Source organism: Maylandia zebra, linkage group LG10 (assembly GCF_041146795.1).
Source record: "Maylandia zebra isolate NMK-2024a linkage group LG10, Mzebra_GT3a, whole genome shotgun sequence".
Classification (NCBI taxonomy): domain Eukaryota; kingdom Metazoa; phylum Chordata; class Actinopteri; order Cichliformes; family Cichlidae; genus Maylandia; species Maylandia zebra.
In genome coordinates this window covers 11,140,305-11,156,735 of record NC_135176.1, presented here as the reverse complement: position 1 = coordinate 11,156,735, position 16,431 = coordinate 11,140,305, and the positions used below count along the sequence as shown (strand labels likewise).

General features: G+C 38.5%; 2 protein-coding genes across 3 annotated transcripts; one reads left to right on the top strand and one right to left on the bottom strand.

Moving 5' to 3' along the window:
* Positions 1-1,531: 1,531 nt before the first annotated feature.
* On the bottom strand, positions 1,532-5,025 carry spata22 (spermatogenesis associated 22). Of its 2 annotated transcripts, none has more exons than XM_023152792.2 (8): positions 4,956-5,025; positions 4,579-4,656; positions 4,180-4,317; positions 3,774-3,963; positions 3,104-3,473; positions 2,873-2,993; positions 2,676-2,773; positions 1,532-1,989 (listed from the first exon to the last, which is right to left on the bottom strand). In XM_023152792.2, exons 2-8 carry the CDS (start codon positions 4,616-4,618, stop codon positions 1,798-1,800), a joined length of 1,149 nt encoding a protein of 382 aa, XP_023008560.1. In that variant the 5' UTR covers positions 4,619-4,656; positions 4,956-5,025; the 3' UTR covers positions 1,532-1,797. The 2 variants fall into 2 exon arrangements, with proteins under 2 accessions (XP_023008560.1, XP_023008559.1); XM_023152791.2 differs by having other exon boundaries at positions 4,853-5,018.
* A 3,121-nt stretch (positions 5,026-8,146) lies between these two features.
* Positions 8,147-16,174, top strand: stip1 (stress-induced phosphoprotein 1). Its single transcript, XM_004557289.6, has 14 exons — positions 8,147-8,294; positions 10,880-11,089; positions 11,187-11,328; positions 11,647-11,788; positions 11,986-12,151; positions 12,269-12,395; positions 12,680-12,782; positions 13,146-13,266; positions 13,474-13,570; positions 13,665-13,789; positions 13,902-13,938; positions 14,052-14,155; positions 14,459-14,631; positions 14,719-16,174. The coding sequence occupies exons 1-14, from the start codon at positions 8,286-8,288 to the stop codon at positions 14,789-14,791; spliced, it is 1,629 nt and encodes a 542-aa protein (XP_004557346.1). The 5' UTR covers positions 8,147-8,285; the 3' UTR covers positions 14,792-16,174.
* The last annotated feature ends 257 nt before the right edge of the window (positions 16,175-16,431 follow it).

Sequence of the window (16,431 nt, the reverse complement as noted above, 5' to 3'; positions counted from 1 at the left end):
GCTTTTTAGTAGCTGCTGCAAAGAACAGGACAAAACACACAGCACCAGACCTGCTGTGAGGACGAATGGAAAACTGTCTCTTCAAAGAGGCGACTCGTGATGACTAACGAGTAGCTGTTTCAGAATGGTGTTGTGATTAAAAAAAAAAAAGATAAGATACTGCATCCCTTTTTGTTAATGTTTTTCCCCTCAGATCTATTTCGTGTAATGTAACTCGCTCGTTTTGTTCCGTCTTACAACACACAAAAACGAAAACATTTTAATTCAGGAACAAAATTATTGCAAAAGGCAAGGCCGTGCAGGAATTGTCTCTAAAGATGCATGATAAGATGGGCTTCGTCAACGGTGGGACTGATCTAGATTTTAAACATGATCTGACCAACTTGTGCCTTTTAACATAACCAAGACAAGTGTTTAATACGATTATCAGGTAATCATCTTTTTTCTGCTGAAAAATGTTGGATCCTGTTGTCTGATGTTATTTCTTATTCTAATTTTTTCCCCCCTCACAGCGTTACTCCTGTACTTGATGCAGTATGATCTCATTAACTTGAGAAAATGTTCTGGTGGAAAAAAAAGATGTCACTGAATCCTTGGAGATAATAAGAGAGAGAAGAGGGAGGGGAGGAAAAAAAAGGAAAAGCAGTGTACTTATGCCCTGAGACGTTTTTGCCAATTATCTGGAAGCGATAAATCACTTGAATTGCTGTATTAAGAGGTTGTGACATGCAGCTAACAGATTAATTCCTGGCATCCTTGTATTATGTGATTTAAAATAAATTTTGAGTGGTGGAGGAGGGAGCTGTACAAACTGAACTTTGGTTATCTCTGCAGAGCTCATGTGAAAACGTGGCTTAAAATAATTCCCTCCCTTAAATAAGCTAATGTGTTGGTGTGTTTTTATCAATCCATTCCTCCTTTTAAGCGTTGGCACCATTTCTGTCATGTTGCAAGGACAACATTTCTCCGCATCCTGTCCCCGTACACTGCCAGCTTCATCAAGCTAGACTCCCTTTTCTAGTGGGTGTTTGTGCGTATTCGTGTTTAATATTGGGTTGGAGTTTGATAATGGATTCAACTTTTGAAATAATTCCCAAATTTGGGTTCCCGTAAAGACATGAAGAAAATTACTGTGATTTTGTTGCCATATTCAAAAGATCAGGAGCCATCTGTTGGTATTGTATTGGACCTTATACTGTGCTCGACTGTGTGGGAATGACTGGCGTGACTGCACTGGACTTATTCCCCTCTTTGTTGAACCGTTGTGTGTAAAGTCTCGGCACTGGTGAAACTGTTTTTGCTAGAGTAGAATTTCTTGTTTTTTTCCATTGTGATGTTTGACTGTAAATAAACTAACTGTACTTGATATCACATGTTATTCCTAACTGCCCCGTTTTTCAAAGATATATTTTGAGATATTACCTCATCATGTCTGCTTTTACCTGAATTAACCTCTAAACAATGTTCTGCTGTTTTGTGAATTTTCTTTGTAATAAAAATATTTCGTAAGTTATAAAAAAAAAAATAAGAGAGGTTTTACTTTCCGGTTAGGTTTTGGTTAAATTATTATTTTTTTATTTAGGGATAAACGCAAAACAACATGAACACAAGCATGAGCTCAGCTGTTATAAAATACAAGTGAATGGAAACAGCACCCTCTACAGGTCAAAAACTTCAACAGTTTAAGTGTTAAAACTACTTGGGCTTGCAGCTAAAACCAATTAGAGAACACAGCACTGAGCTTGGCTCCTGCGTACACCCGAACACTGGTATGCTCTGCAGCTGCTGCTTTTCTGCTCAGACTTCACTGAGTGATTTGACCAGCGCCCGCATTTCTGCATCACAGGTTTTGACAGCTTCCTGAGCATTTCTCAGCTCTGAAGGCAGAGCCGGCCTCACAGACACACACATCAGGACATCTTTACTGCGGTCATAGTTACCCACACACCGATGGACCTGACCTCGGATCAGGCGGGGCAGTACCTGCTCCTGTTGGACCAGAGTCAAAAATGAGTCAGTGCTGTTTCATTTTTGGCAACAGTTTAAACATTTCAAACTGGTTTCAGCACATGTAAAAGCCTTTGTAAAGATTATGTACTTGTATGCACTTTTTTGAAAAAGAAAGTACAACCTCTTTCATTTCTAAGATTTTTATATATATCTGATCTCTATTAGATCCTAAAATCAGATAAATCCAACCCCAGATAAAAAGTAACACTTGACATATTACACTTTTTGATGAAGACTAAGATAAAATGCAGGAGTAGTTTGTGGAAAGTGCACCAATACTGTTTCAAAGGAATTAAGAGTGCAAGTAGCAGCCAGTGCTGATAATCAAATGGATTTGATCAATGGATCATCAGTATGTGAGAGCAGACGTTTTGGCAGTTTGCAGGTTTGTCCATTCAGATGTGTGTTGCCACACAGCAGTGATTTTAGAGAAACAATTGTTGCTGCCCATCAATCTGTGGAGGGTCATAAGGTCATTTCCAGACAGTCCACCATCACATAGTGAGAAAGACTCAGTTAGTATGTTAAATTTTAAAGTTGCAGTAAGTTGCAACTGACCATGAAAGAGGCTTTACTTTCCTTTTCTGTATTGTGAACCATACTGTCCCTGTAAAACTCATTTTACATTCAAGCCACATTTGTTTGAATTTTTTTCCCCGACTCACATTTTCATAAAAGACACACTGCACAACCTCCTTCCCATCTCTCAGGAGGAAGTTCTTTGCTCCGTAGCGACCAACTGTGACCGCAGAGTCTAGAGTAGCTGAGGGGGAAGTGAAGCCTGTCAGATTAATGGTGTTTTTCTTCAAAAAAATAAAAATAAAACCAGTGAGAGCACAGCTGGGATAACAAATCAGCTCACCGAATATCTCAAATAAATAAGGCACTTTGTCTTTAAACTGACTCCAGTGCCTCATGCCATCAATAACTGCAGTCAGGATCCTCAGTGAGTGCTCGGTGGCTGGTTTCACTGGAAATGCTGCCTGCTCAACACACACAAATGTTGCATGGTTCAGCAAAAGTGCATTAAACATTAATTGAAACTTGTGGCTACCTGTCATAAACATATCATTTTTTTTGTATAAATTTCTACCTGAGTTGGAGTTGGTCGCAGAGTGTTTTGTGGATTTGAGCTCATTTTAACCTCAAAAGGGGATCTCAGTGGCTCAAAGCTGTTTGTAAATTTCCAGGCGTTCTTCTGTGGCTCCGGAGCATTAGCAGACTGCCTCCTGGGTGGTGGAACTGGAGGAGGAAGAGCTCTAGACTGCTGGGAATACTGATGCGTGAAACTGGGTGTTCCATAAGATGACTTCCGGCCCATCTGAGATAACCCTGTATGGGGCACTGGCTGGCTTTGTCCACTCTCGCTACTGCGAGGGCCCTGATATGTGCTCTGTCTGAAATTGATGACAGAGCTGGAATCCTGCTGTCCCAGTGCGTTGCTGGATTGTCCCATCACTGAGCTGAAATGAAAGCCCAGCATTCAACAAACAGTAGTCCCGTGACATGCTTTAAACTTTTAAAAAGATAACATTTGAATTTCTTTGGTCTCTGTCATCTAGGCACTAATTTAAGTGCCTATAAAATCACAGCTTAAACAAGAACCTTGAAGTGCAATGATAATATCCATGGTTCTGAAAACTTTTCCACATGTCATTATCACAGACCAATTCATCCAGTTAAATACCATGTGGGTATATTTTAGCAGTCTACATACATGAGCTATAAGAAAAGAGAGACGCTACATGATCAGTTAACGACACCTTTTCTCTTTAGCTTTGTATGGATGAGGTATGGGTCCATAGGCTCTAGTTGAAGGGGCAGGTCCAGGGGCAGGTCTGTTGCTGCCATACTGCTGGGCTGGAGCAGACTGTGAGTTGCTTTGTCTGTTCCACTGTTGGCTTTGAGAGACACCAGAAGGGGAACCTGAGACCTGGTAACACCCAAAGGCACCTAAACAAAAGGTCAATTCTCATAGGTAAACTATCACAACAAACAACAGCTTCTGTCTGTAGATGTGAAGGGTTATATAAATGACTTTACAATGCTAACCAATGTTCTAAAAACATGTAAACTCAAGCATACCTAAAAGCATGTTTAATTTTTCTGTGGATACACTGACATCTAGTGTCAGAAATAAAGCAGAAGCTTAGAGAATGAACAGTTCACCTGCTGGATTGTGAGATATGGCTGAGCTGGTGTTTGGTGTGTACTCGCTGTGGGAAAAGAATTCATTCTCAGAGGGAAGAGCTGTCAAAGGAACCCTGTTTCGTTTCTTCTGGTTAAAGAGCGGCACAGAGAGGCAGCCTGGAGAAAACGGCAGAGGAAAGACAAGTGAACGAACCACAGCGAATCATGATGCTTAATGACACCACATACTCACTGACTGTTCATTATTTAACCTATTTAACTGTGTACAGATAAACTCCACAGCTTGCTACACTTATCCATACACAAACGCTCTATCACACAACCTGGCTGGAGTCAAAGAAATCAATGACTATGAGGTGGAGGTGAATACACTGGTGTGCAGACTGTGAAGTTATTATTTATTTATTTTTTACCAACCTGATGTAGGCCTGGCCGCCTGGTTTTCCTGTCTCTTCATTGTACTTGCTTAGATTGAAGTTTATTTAACTGGCAGGACTTTTTAAGCAGGGAAAACAAAGGTAAAAGAAAAAGACCTTAAGCTTGGTTTTCTGTGTAGCGCTGGAGGTTAACTAACTTGGAAAGTAGTAAGCTAAGCTAATTTATCTTGCTCTGGCTCACTAGCTAATAAGCTAAGCTAGTCATACAGTTACTGCCTGAAAGTTCAAAGTGTCGTGCTTTTACAGAACCAAACCGTTTTCTGTGAAGATTCTACATAAATGACCAGGTCTTTGTTGGCGAAAACTTGACAAAGTATTACAAAAAAAAGGAAGACAACAGAAGTGAAAATTCAGCACCTCTGAAAGCGCCAAAACTCTACGGTGACAGGTGATGCCTTCACGGTCTATACGCAAGCTTGGACTTTGTAAACAGCCTGAAATAACGGAAAACACAGCTGGTCAAAAATAATTACCGTGACATCTATATTATTTGTGAGCTATTACCTTTTGTTTGTGATGTTTTTTGATCATCTGCTTTTGGCTGTTCTCTTATACACAAGAGGTCGCCACAGTGGATGGATCCACATATTTCATATCAGATATTTTTATTTTACACCGAATGTCATTTCCGATGCAACCCTCCCAGGGGGTTTGTATTCCTCCTTAAACCGGGAATCTTTCTTGTGTTAAGCACTGTAGCCCTTTTTTGGTAATATTGTATTCAAAATGATTATACATGTATTAGCTGTGGTCAGAATTTTAGATGCAATCAGGAAAGGTCATGAATGTCATGGTAATTTGTGGTTTTTAATCCTTTCTTTGAACTGTTCTTTTTCCAGCATCCCTTTTTTAATGACTTTAAAAAGTTTTAAGTTCTAATTTTTTGGGGGATTTTTTTCTAATACACACTGGTTCAAATGTGTACATACAGGCTCAAATACAAGAATACACCCACCCTGATATGGGTGAAAGGTTTGATAGCTGTCATCAACCATCTGTCATAATTCTGACTGAATTTTTAACCATAATTCTTGGCAAAATTGGTAGAATTTGTTAAATTAATTAAATTTAAAGTCATTAAAGATGTATGTAGTGGAATAATTCCACTCTGGAAAAACAGTTCTAAGAAATCATTAAACGTGCAAAGCTATTATCACATTCATGAGTGTATCTTCTGACCACAACTGCACGTGACATAATTTTTAAATTCCAGGTTAAAAATAATTCTAATAAAAACAGGTGATATTTTAATAGTTATTTGGCCGTCACCTGGTGCACATGTTATGTGTTATTATACCCATAATGATAAATAATAATATAATGATAAATTAGAATATTTGCAGCAATGATTAAAAAGCAAAGTTTTTCTGTTATGTTTTGCTTCAGAAGCTTCAAACGTTCACATTTATGCACTATAATTGTTGTCAATCATTAACAATAAATAGGAATCAAAGTTTAATTTGACCTAGATAAAAACTGACCTTTAGGCTGTCAGGCTGGCCTTTATTTAACCAACTTGTATTACCTCTACAGACATAAATTACATTACTGCACATTCATTAGGAAACTATAACAGCAATATGATGACTGCAGGTGTTTTGTCCTTTAAGCAAAGTGAAATTTTACATTCATGTTGTTAAGATCACAATAGTTGCAACATTATTATCCTCACAACAAAAGATGAATATGACTGAATTCTGGATGTGCAGAACATGACTGCAGTGGAATATAAAGCAAGTCACGACTCAGTGAAGGGAAATAAACATGCAGATTATAACATGATTAGCATTTCACACAAGCGGAGACAGAAACAGTAGGATGTGTGTGTATTTGTGTGATAACAGCAATCTGTTTACCCCTGTCTTCCAGTAGATGGGGGAGTGAGACAAAGAGCAAACTAACAGCCAGCGGGCTTCCTGTGTTACTTTTTAAACCTACTTCCACACACAGCTGTCATTCATTTCTCTTAGTGTGCTGTTTACCACAGGAAAACATGGATTTCTCATCCTTACCCAAATCCAAAGAACTGGAATGTAAAATTTGCGTTATAAGCTTCGCCTCATTTGCTAAAGTCTTTGTCATGGTGAAATGTGGATGCTATCAGTCCTGGTGGTGTTTCAGGAGATGAAAATCAAATGAAAATGAGGCCATCTTGGGGTGAGTGCAGAAGAAAAGACGCGGGCAAAGGTTTAAAGCAGTGCCATCTCTGCTCTTGGTTTTGTGTAGTGCCTGAGGCTCAATGTGCTGTGAGTTCGAAGACCACCTTTTGATCTTGGCTTCTATGTTTTGACTTTTCTGGCTTTGTGAATCCATAGCAACAGCAGCACCGATGGTCTATTCAGAATGTCTTCCACGTCCTCTTGATCCATTGAGAAACTCTTTGATCAACAGATAATTTGTGAAGTTGAGACTTTATTCCAGGTGAGAAAAAAAAATCCTAATCATTTCAGCAGAGCTGAAATGATTTTTTCTGGGATTCCATAGAGACAGTGACAGTGCAAATGTTTAAAAGCAATTGGAAATGAAATATTTACTGGGATTTGTTCATACATGTTTACTAGGATAATATAATACTGTTGCTGATGAATTCAGAATCCCACAGTTTATAATGAATAAGGGCAAAAAACCTCTATCTAGTTCCCTATTGTAAAATCCTGTTTCTAAAAGGTTATCGATTAAAAAAAAACACAGAGCAACAAATTAAACAAGAAAGAAAGAAATAGGTTTTGGCCTCTTTATGGAAGAGCTTACAACTAGTCTTTCTGAATAAAAATGGGGATGGTTTATTACCCTGCAAAAGTCCACTGGTCCAAATAGTTAAACGATTTAAGAGTAAAATGGCAAAAGAGATTTCATCAGTAGCAGGAATGTCAAACATAAAGCCAAGGTGACCAGTTTTGGCCCAGCAATGGGTGTGCCATAAATTTTGAGCTTTTAAAACTGTGTGTTTCAAAAATGTTACACCTTGTCCAGCTGATAAAGAGCTCCCCCACACAGACCTGTCAGGCACTGAAAACATAGGGCGGAGGGGAGCAGGCCCCAAAGTGTAAAGATAAAGATCCCAAATAGAATGTTAAAAGAAGAGGCAATTACAACATAACAAATCCCAGCTTCACTGTAGTCATGTTGATTGCATGCACATTTTTTCTTGACCTTTTCCATAGCACCCCAGCTTTTTTTTCTTTCTTGGAAACAGGGATCTCACACAGTCCAACCTAATCACTAAACAGCAGACTCATTAACTCGTAGCCTAGTGCAACTGTGGGTCAGTAACCCTGAGATTTTGTCTTGGACATTGTCTGCATGTGGTGTTTATCTGTTTTAGTGTGCCAAAGATAAATAGATACAAACATCACAGGCTTTAAATAAGTTGCTGGTCTAAATAATATTTTTGAATGAATGTTAATTCATGTTAATATGTTTATGCCCTCACTTCCAACCACTTCCTCATCTCTGTGCTGCACAGAGAGCCAGTAACACATCTTGTGTAACGTAGCACCGGGTTTTCGCTCATCTTCTGGAAGTTTCAGCTACGGTGCTATATATGTTCCTCAGATTCCCCTCACGGGTACACTCATCTGGAAGCTGATTACGGATTTTCTACCTCCCAAACTGGCAACCTGCATGTTGTTGAGGGGGAGGCGCTAGTTCACAGTAGTTTCTGGAAAGGAACCTCATGCTTACACCATGGAGAAAGTGAGTGTCCTGCTACTTATTTAATAACTATGACTTTCTAATTGGCATATGTAAGACATATTTGTGTATTCATTTGAGTTGCTTTAGGCTAACATTTCTTTACAATAATTTGGAGGTCGGAGAGGTTAGTCAGCTCTTTACACTGACCGTTCACTGTTTGCTAGTTAGCTTAGCGTAATCTCTTTAGTAAGGTGTTGTAGTCATTTGGGCTTGCCGTTTTCACCCGTCACGGAACATTTTGACGGTACTAAACTGTAGTGTTGCTTAACTTAACTTGAATTTATTGAGAAATTAACTTGAATGTTTATTTGCGCAAGGTTGTGTCTCACTTGTGATAGCACACGACAAGGTTAGCTAACTGTTAAGCTAACGTGCGGCAACTTAATTTGTCACACTTGCTTTTTACGTAAAATTATCCCTGTAAGGTTTGCCTGCCGCTGTTGCCAATGGATAGTGTAGGCTCGGTCTTGTAAACCAGCCTTCTAGCCTTCTGCAAACATGGGCAAAATACAACTTACCAAATCTCAGTCAAACGGCTATCTTTGGCTCACAACATGAACATTATCAGTATGTCAGGATAAGAAAAAACAGAGAGCCTTTATTTTATTAAGAAACAAACAAACCAATCCTCTGTAACCCATTTATAAAACGAAAGCAGACGACTGTTAGCTTAAATTGCAGCATTCGGTCTGTAAGCACATGCTGCAGGAGTATTTTTGGATTAGCTTCAGTGGTGCCATCGGCAGTCTGCACTCACACCGGAGGATCATTCTAGATGCACACACAGGCGAAGCTGTCATGGCTACAGCCGCATGTTGTCGTCAGCTGCCGCGTCCTCTCGAACGTTCTGCATAACAGCTCAGATATGAAATCCATTCATATCTGAGCTGTTTTATTACTTAAAAACTACTGTTGCGCTCAGACTCGGTAACCTATTTGTCCAGCATAAAATCAATAAGTGTGGTGCACGTTAGAAGTCAAAAGAGGGCACTGCCTAGTTAGAAATGTGCTGATGTTGCGAGGAATTCGTCCATGAGTTTAATTATTTTATTATTATTTTTTTTTAATTTAACCTTTTTGTATTTTCTGGATAACGCTAAAATAAGAATTATTACATTAAGGATTTGACACATTGTGAAAGTAAGACTTGATGCATGCCTCAAGTTTCTTGATCAGCATTCACCATGGTGCAACACATCTACAGGTTTCATTTTCATTTTGGACCGACTTAGTAAAGATTATATGTGGATTCTTACAACTATATGCACATTGTTTACACCCTAACTAAAATGACTAGACTGTGATTACTTGATGCTTCACACGATGTATCCAAGTGAAGTGTTTGGTCAACAACTGGACCTTGGTGATATAATCAGCTGTCCCTTGCTTAAAGCTCCATAATATTTACTGATTATTCACCTTTTTTAATTTTTTGACAAAACCAAACCCTACAGCACTGCAGGGGATTGTGGTGTAGCTATGTTATTTCAGACTGGATTAGGTCTAATGACTGCTAGGGAGAAAGTTGTGCCACATAACACTTGAAAGTTGTTTTTTTTTTTTCATTTTTTTTTTTACCGTGGCTAGTTGTTAGTGGACTTGAGTTTTATCAGACAGTTTTCAAGAGGAGCCAGCAGGGAGTGAGAAAACCTTTTTGGAGTAGCGTGGTGCTCCTTTCTTCTTGGCATGTCATTGATTCTGTTAGATTCAGAGGAGGTGCAGCGGGGTTACTTCTCAAACTGTAACAAGCAGCTTTAATTGACAAAGGGTGTACAGTATATTGACAACCTTTTTTTCTTTAGCATTGTCAGTAGGGCTGTGCAATATGACCAAAATCTCATATCCCGATATAAGAATTCTATCGTCCCGATAACGATATAAATCACACAAATGTAACATATTCTGTGAATCTCGGGCAGCTCGACTTGCGGGAAGTGTTTCCAGCTGCGCCTCATGTAGCTGGAGTCGAGTGTTTTAGCAGATGCATGAAACTATACATTTTTAGACATAAGTTGTAACTGCCGCCGTTTTCTTTGTATTTATTACACGGCGTGCTGCGGGGAAAAGCCTGTTCTAACGTTTGAGCCACTACAGTGACCATCAAAACGATGAAAAAATATTGCCATAAACAGTTTATTTTGTGACACCACGAAACAAACGATAGCATAAAATGAAACGATCGTCATCTGATATATCGTTATATGAACAGCCCTAATTGTCAGTATGCTTTGCTTTTGTATTCACTCTGGCTTCCTGCAGAGAAAACTTTTAGAATAATATACTTCTAGCTATCTAACCTCTGTTTTAGTTTTAAAAGAAAAAAAAATCATTATTTGTAACTGAAACAAAAGTGGGTTTACACCTGCTTGCTGTGAGGCAGGCCTCATTTTCAGGTTAATGTGGTAACAAAATAAAAACACATTTTCTCTCTGCAAGACTTCTGCACCTGTTTGACCCGAACAGCTGAATGATTGTCAATTCCTTTTTCACTTCTGCCAGTAGCAGCTGTGAAGGATTTATTCTTGGAGCAGCAGAGCTGCAAAACAGAGGTTTTGTAAACATGTCTGTCTGTCTGTACTTCATAGGCTTCAGCATTGAAAGACCAGGGAAACAAGGCGCTGAGTGCTGGAAATGTCGATGAGGCCATACGTTGCTACACCGAAGCCTTGAGTCTTGACCCATCCAACCATGTCCTGTTCAGTAACCGCTCAGCTGCCTATGCCAAGAAAGGCAACTATGAGAATGCTCTCCAGGATGCCTGTCAGACTATCAAGATCAAGCCTGATTGGGGGAAGGTGAGATGTCCTTTTTTATGCCGTTGATTTGTTGACAGAATATATAGTTATTAAAATTGAGGAGACAGTCTAAAATATTTGAAATGTGATCAACCAGGGCTACTCCCGTAAAGCTGCTGCATTGGAATTTCTTGGCCGATTGGATGATGCTAGAGTAACTTACCAAGAGGGACTCAGACAGGAGCCAAGCAATCAGCAACTAAAGGATGGGCTGCAGAACATTGAGGCCAAGCTTGCAGGTAAAGACTGGATTGTGTTTTTGTTTAGAGCTACACAGAAATGAGGCATGTGAGTCACTTTTTGTTTCTGTGTGGGTAGAGGATTTTGTGATGGCTGCTGACAGCATCACTGAAGTGAAAATGCATTTTTTGAGCTTAGGTTTTCAAAATGAAGGAGACAGTCCACTTGCGTTTGGAGTGTTTTTAATCAGACTGTGGGTAAATACTACAAGTTACAGAAAGATAAAAGCTAGTGAATTTAATCCCATAACAGTTTGAATATTTGTGAAAAAAAAAATCTTTGTGACCACCAATCAACACAGACTTTTTCTTCACCAGAGAAAACAATGATGAATCCCTTTGCCATGCCCAACTTGTATCAGAAGCTGGAGAGTGATCCTCGGACTCGTGAGCTGCTGGCAGATCCCAGCTACAGAGCACTGCTAGAGCAGCTCAAGAGCAAACCATCTGAGCTTGGAACGTATGTGCATTTTCAAAAACAATCTGCAGATTTAACTCAAGTTTTAAGTAATCTGGGTTACTTTTATTATATTTAGAATTTGTCAAAAGTTCTGGAATAGTAATGAAAAGTGTATAATGGGAGCACAAAGTTATGAAGGTTATTTAAGATTTATTTCCAAAATGTGAATCGGCTCTTATTCCTCTTGTCATCGTCAGGAAGCTGCAGGATCCCAGAGTGATGACTACTCTCTCTGTGCTTCTTGGACTAAACCTCTCTGAGATGGAGGAGGATGAAGAGCCAACTCCTCCTCCTCCCGCAAAACCCAAAGAGACTCAGCCGCCACCTCCCAAAGAGGAAGACCTCCCTGAAAACAAGAGAAAGGTAAATAATCTAATGTTGTTGCATTTTGTTTTTGTTTGTTTTTTAAAACATCCAACCTTCTGATTAGTCCATAGTCTGAGTTTTGTTCATCCTTAATTTCATATTTTTTTTAAACAGGCCTTAAAGGAAAAGGAGCTTGGGAATGCTGCATATAAGAATAAAGACTTTGAAACGGCACTGAAACATTATGAAGAAGCGATTAAACACGACCCAACAAACATGACTTACATATCTAATCAAGCAGGTATATTTTCTCAGATATTAAACATTTACTAACCTCATACAAACTTTTCATCTATATTTTACAGTCCCTGCATTATCAGGGGCTGTAACATCTAGCCCTTTTAACTGAATCTGGGAATATCCTCCAGAATGTGGCTGTGTGACTGTAACATAAACAGTTATGATATAAACTATAAATGAATACACAGTAATATAAATACAGTTTTTAGTTTATCTAACATGACGTAAAATGGTTAATGTATTCTATTTGTGTTTAACATGTGCTTGTATTTGTTGTCATTTCAGCTGTGTACTTTGAGAAGGGAGATTTTGACAAGTGCAGAGAGCTGTGTGAGAAAGCCATTGATGTTGGCAGAGAGAACAGAGAAGACTACAGACAAATTGCTAAGTGAGTTCTTTTATTTTACTGGTGATACATTTCTGGTGGAACAAAGATAGCCTTTTACATTTTCACGATTGTTTTGAGATCTTACGGAAATTATGAAACAGGTTTTAGCCTACAGAAAATGTTTAGTCTGATAGGAATGAAAACCACATACATCTGTGTGGGTGTACTTCCCACATCAGAAATCAAAAACAACACTGAATGGGGCCACTTAGTGACCAGTAGAGAAACACTGTGAATTGTAGTGTCAAGGAAGCAGTGTTGTACTGACTAACTTTCCACCTGAGTGGCTTTTATTAAAGTTGCGTAAACAAATGATCTTGACTATCTGTAATAACATGCTTGCTATAATCTGTCTCCTCATAGGGCCCTGGCTCGAATTGGCAACTCGTACTTCAAGCAGGAAAAGTACAAAGAAGCAATTCAGTATTTCAACAAGAGTTTGACAGAGCACCGAACTCCTGACGTGTTGAAGAAGTGTCAACAGGTGCAGTAGTCCAGATAGTTAATAAATGGATTAGCTAATGTTGTCAAGAGTTGGCACAGTAAAAAATAATAATACCACATTAGCAAAATGATTTTTAATGTCTATAATTAACTGAAATTTTGAATGTAAAGAAAAACATAGCGTATACTTGGTATACAGTACCTGAACTGAAGTTCACTTACCATGACTTTGTAATTGGTTTTGCAGGCAGAGAAGATTTTGAAGGAACAGGAGAAACTAGCCTATATCAACCCAGAGTTGGCCCTGGAAGAGAAGAGCAAGGGCAACGATGCCTTCCAGAAAGGTTTGTAATAGTTGCAGTGCTTTCTGCTCGACTGCCATTTCTTCTTTTTTCTTCGAACTTGCACAAAGATGAGCTTGTCTTTTCTTTTTCACAGGAGACTACCCCTTAGCCATGAAACATTACACTGAGGCCATCAAGAGAAACCCTAATGATGCCAAACTCTTCAGTAACAGAGCTGCCTGCTACACAAAGCTGCTGGAGTTTCAGCTTGCCCTGAAGGTATAGCACATCCTTTCCAAGTAGGAGTTCATGTGAATCTAATGTAATTTATGCATACCTCTGCATTTATTGTGCATTTAAGACTAACCATGAGAATCTTTTATCTTGTCAGGATTGTGAAGAGTGCATCAAACTAGAGCCCACCTTCAGTGAGTAATAACTTTTATATTAATTACATTTTTGCCTTTTGCCTGAACTGTATCATCTAGAATTATGTCAGTTTATTGTAATTTTACAAATAGTTTATGACATTTGTTCACAGTAAAGGGCTACACACGTAAAGGAGCTGCTCTGGAGGCCATGAAAGACTATTCCAAAGCTATGGATGCATACCAGAAGGCTCTAGAGCTTGACTCTTCCTCAAAGGTATTTTACAGGATATTATACGCTTCAAAAAATGTGGACTTGAGTAGAAAAGATATCTCAGAAAAGAGAATTTTTTTTTCTCTATACTTCTGCTACATGTTTGCTGGTTGACACAGTAGTTAGTTGTCCAATCACTTTTGAATCAAAAAGAATTGATTACATTTTTAACTAAACAGATTTGTGTGTTGGAAATGTGAAGAGAGCAGACTGATGAATGAAATGTGGTAATGTCAGATATAACTGTATTTCTAATGCGTGAACAGTGAGCGACAAAAGACTGAATTGAATTCTTTCCACTTTCAGGAAGCCTCAGAAGGCATTCAGCGCTGCATGGTAAGTCAGGCCATGAGGAATGACAGCCCTGAGGAAGTGAAGAAAAGGGCCATGGCTGATCCAGAGGTGCAGCAAATTATGTCTGACCCAGCCATGCGTATGATCCTTGAGCAGATGCAGAAGGACCCACAGGCCCTTAGCGAGTAAGTTTGACAGCTTTACCTCCAATGCAGTTTGCATTTTAACTGTATAGTACAGATTTGTAGTAATTTTGTTTGTTTGTTTTTCAGCCACTTAAAGAATCCAGTTATTGCTCAGAAGATACAGAAACTCATCGATGTTGGACTGATAGCCATTCGTTAATGGGAGACATGAGCCACAGCTGTTAAACCCTCCAAAATGAAACTTCTTTTACTTATTCATTCTTTCTTTTTTTTTTTTTTTTTTTTTTTTTCTCTTTCTTTTTCTTTGCCTTCAAATCCAACATATTATCTTCCTGTTCTCACTAAGACTGTATGTGTTTGGTTTATTATTATTTTTTTATATATATATTTTTTTTTATAAAGTTTCACAAGTTTAAAATTGTTTTGATCAAAGCAAGTTTCATCTGGAAAGCTTCAGACTCCAGATAACTTTAAGAAAAGAAATTGGATTCATGTGTACGGGTGTTTTTAATACATCTAAAAATAATAATAAAACGATGCAGTACACCGTCATGTTCGGTGTTTAAAGGGCAAATCCATCCTCAGGCTTTTCTCATTTTCCTAGTGGTTCATGATTTAAAGACAGCAGAAAAGAGAAGAGTAAAAATCACTCCAAATAATGATTATAATGTGCAGCACATCTCAAATTGAAGTTGTCCCTGACCTTTGTATTGTCAACTTTAAGGTTTAATTAAATACGGTGCTTTTATGTTGAAACGCCGAATTCGCATTCCTTGGCGCTTCCTCTTCTGGTCATTTCCTACACCTCAAGTGCAAAGTTTAATCCAATCCCTTTTAACACCTAAATGCACGTGTGAGACTCTTAAAAACATATTAAACGTTATTATGATTTGGACGCGTATCATCTACAGCTGTCTCTAAGCAACAGCACAATTTAGTCATTAGATTGGAACAGATGGTGATTAAGTGTAAATGGATTTTAAAGATGGTCTGAATGTGATAGTTAAAGGGTGGATTTACCTTTCAGTGCTAGCACATGCTGGATGAGTGTGTTGACTTGTGCGTTAACTTAGATTAACCCCATTGCACCCTGTCACAACTTGCTAATGTGCATCACACCCAGCAAAGTCGTTTTGCTTTATCTTTGCACATACTGCTGTTACATGTCCTCTCTGTGACAGCTCAGCTTTTTTTTTTTTTTTTTTTTTTTTTTTTTTTTTTTCTTGTCTTTCCTCTGAAAAGAAAAGTTATACTTCTAACTAACATTCTGCCACAATTTTGCCAATTTGTGGCTTCAGATACCTCAAAGTTACAACATTGTCATAGTATCTTTGTGCTACGGTTTCCAAGAGGGACTCAAATATTCTATTGTAATGCCTTTTGTTTCCACACATACACAGTAGAATAATAAAATGTAGTTATTTGTGCAGCACAGCAACGAAATAGGGCATTTCTATCATTCAAGTCCCCATTGTAATCATAAAGTACACACATCTCACATGATGTAAACAGAATTGTCCATGGAAGTGTAATGTACTAATGGAAACCAGTTGTACTGTGAAATATACAGTATCTGAATGTATCTTGAAAGGAAGTGGTGGCCTTTTTTCATGACGCTGAGTCGGCAGATGGGTAGACCTACAGTTTCAATACCTTGCACTACTTGCATACCAGTGATAGATAAAATGACTGATCTAGACCCCTGTGAATTTAGGTATAAAATAAGATTTAAACGTACAGAGACATAGGCATTAGTAGCATGCTGGAAAATGTTAGTTTATTTTTTTTTCTAAAGGAAGACACAGTGTGGCAGAACAAATGAAAAGCATAAACATTAGT

Excerpts from the sequence above, each read along its gene's own strand:
- spata22 (XM_023152792.2), bottom strand. The coding sequence starts at position 4,618 with ATGAAGAGACAGGAAAACCAGGCGGCCAGGCCTACATCAG. Across the intron at positions 2,774-2,872 it reads TTATTTATTTGAGATATTCG|CTACTCTAGACTCTGCGGTC; the intron begins GTGAGCTGATTT and ends CTTCCCCCTCAG. Across the intron at positions 1,990-2,675 it reads AGTGTGTCTTTTATGAAAAT|GAGCAGGTACTGCCCCGCCT; the intron begins GTGAGTCGGGGA and ends CTGGTCCAACAG.
- stip1 (XM_004557289.6), top strand. Across the intron at positions 12,396-12,679 it reads TTACATATCTAATCAAGCAG|CTGTGTACTTTGAGAAGGGA; the intron begins GTATATTTTCTC and ends TTGTCATTTCAG. Across the intron at positions 13,267-13,473 it reads TGTTGAAGAAGTGTCAACAG|GCAGAGAAGATTTTGAAGGA; the intron begins GTGCAGTAGTCC and ends TTGGTTTTGCAG.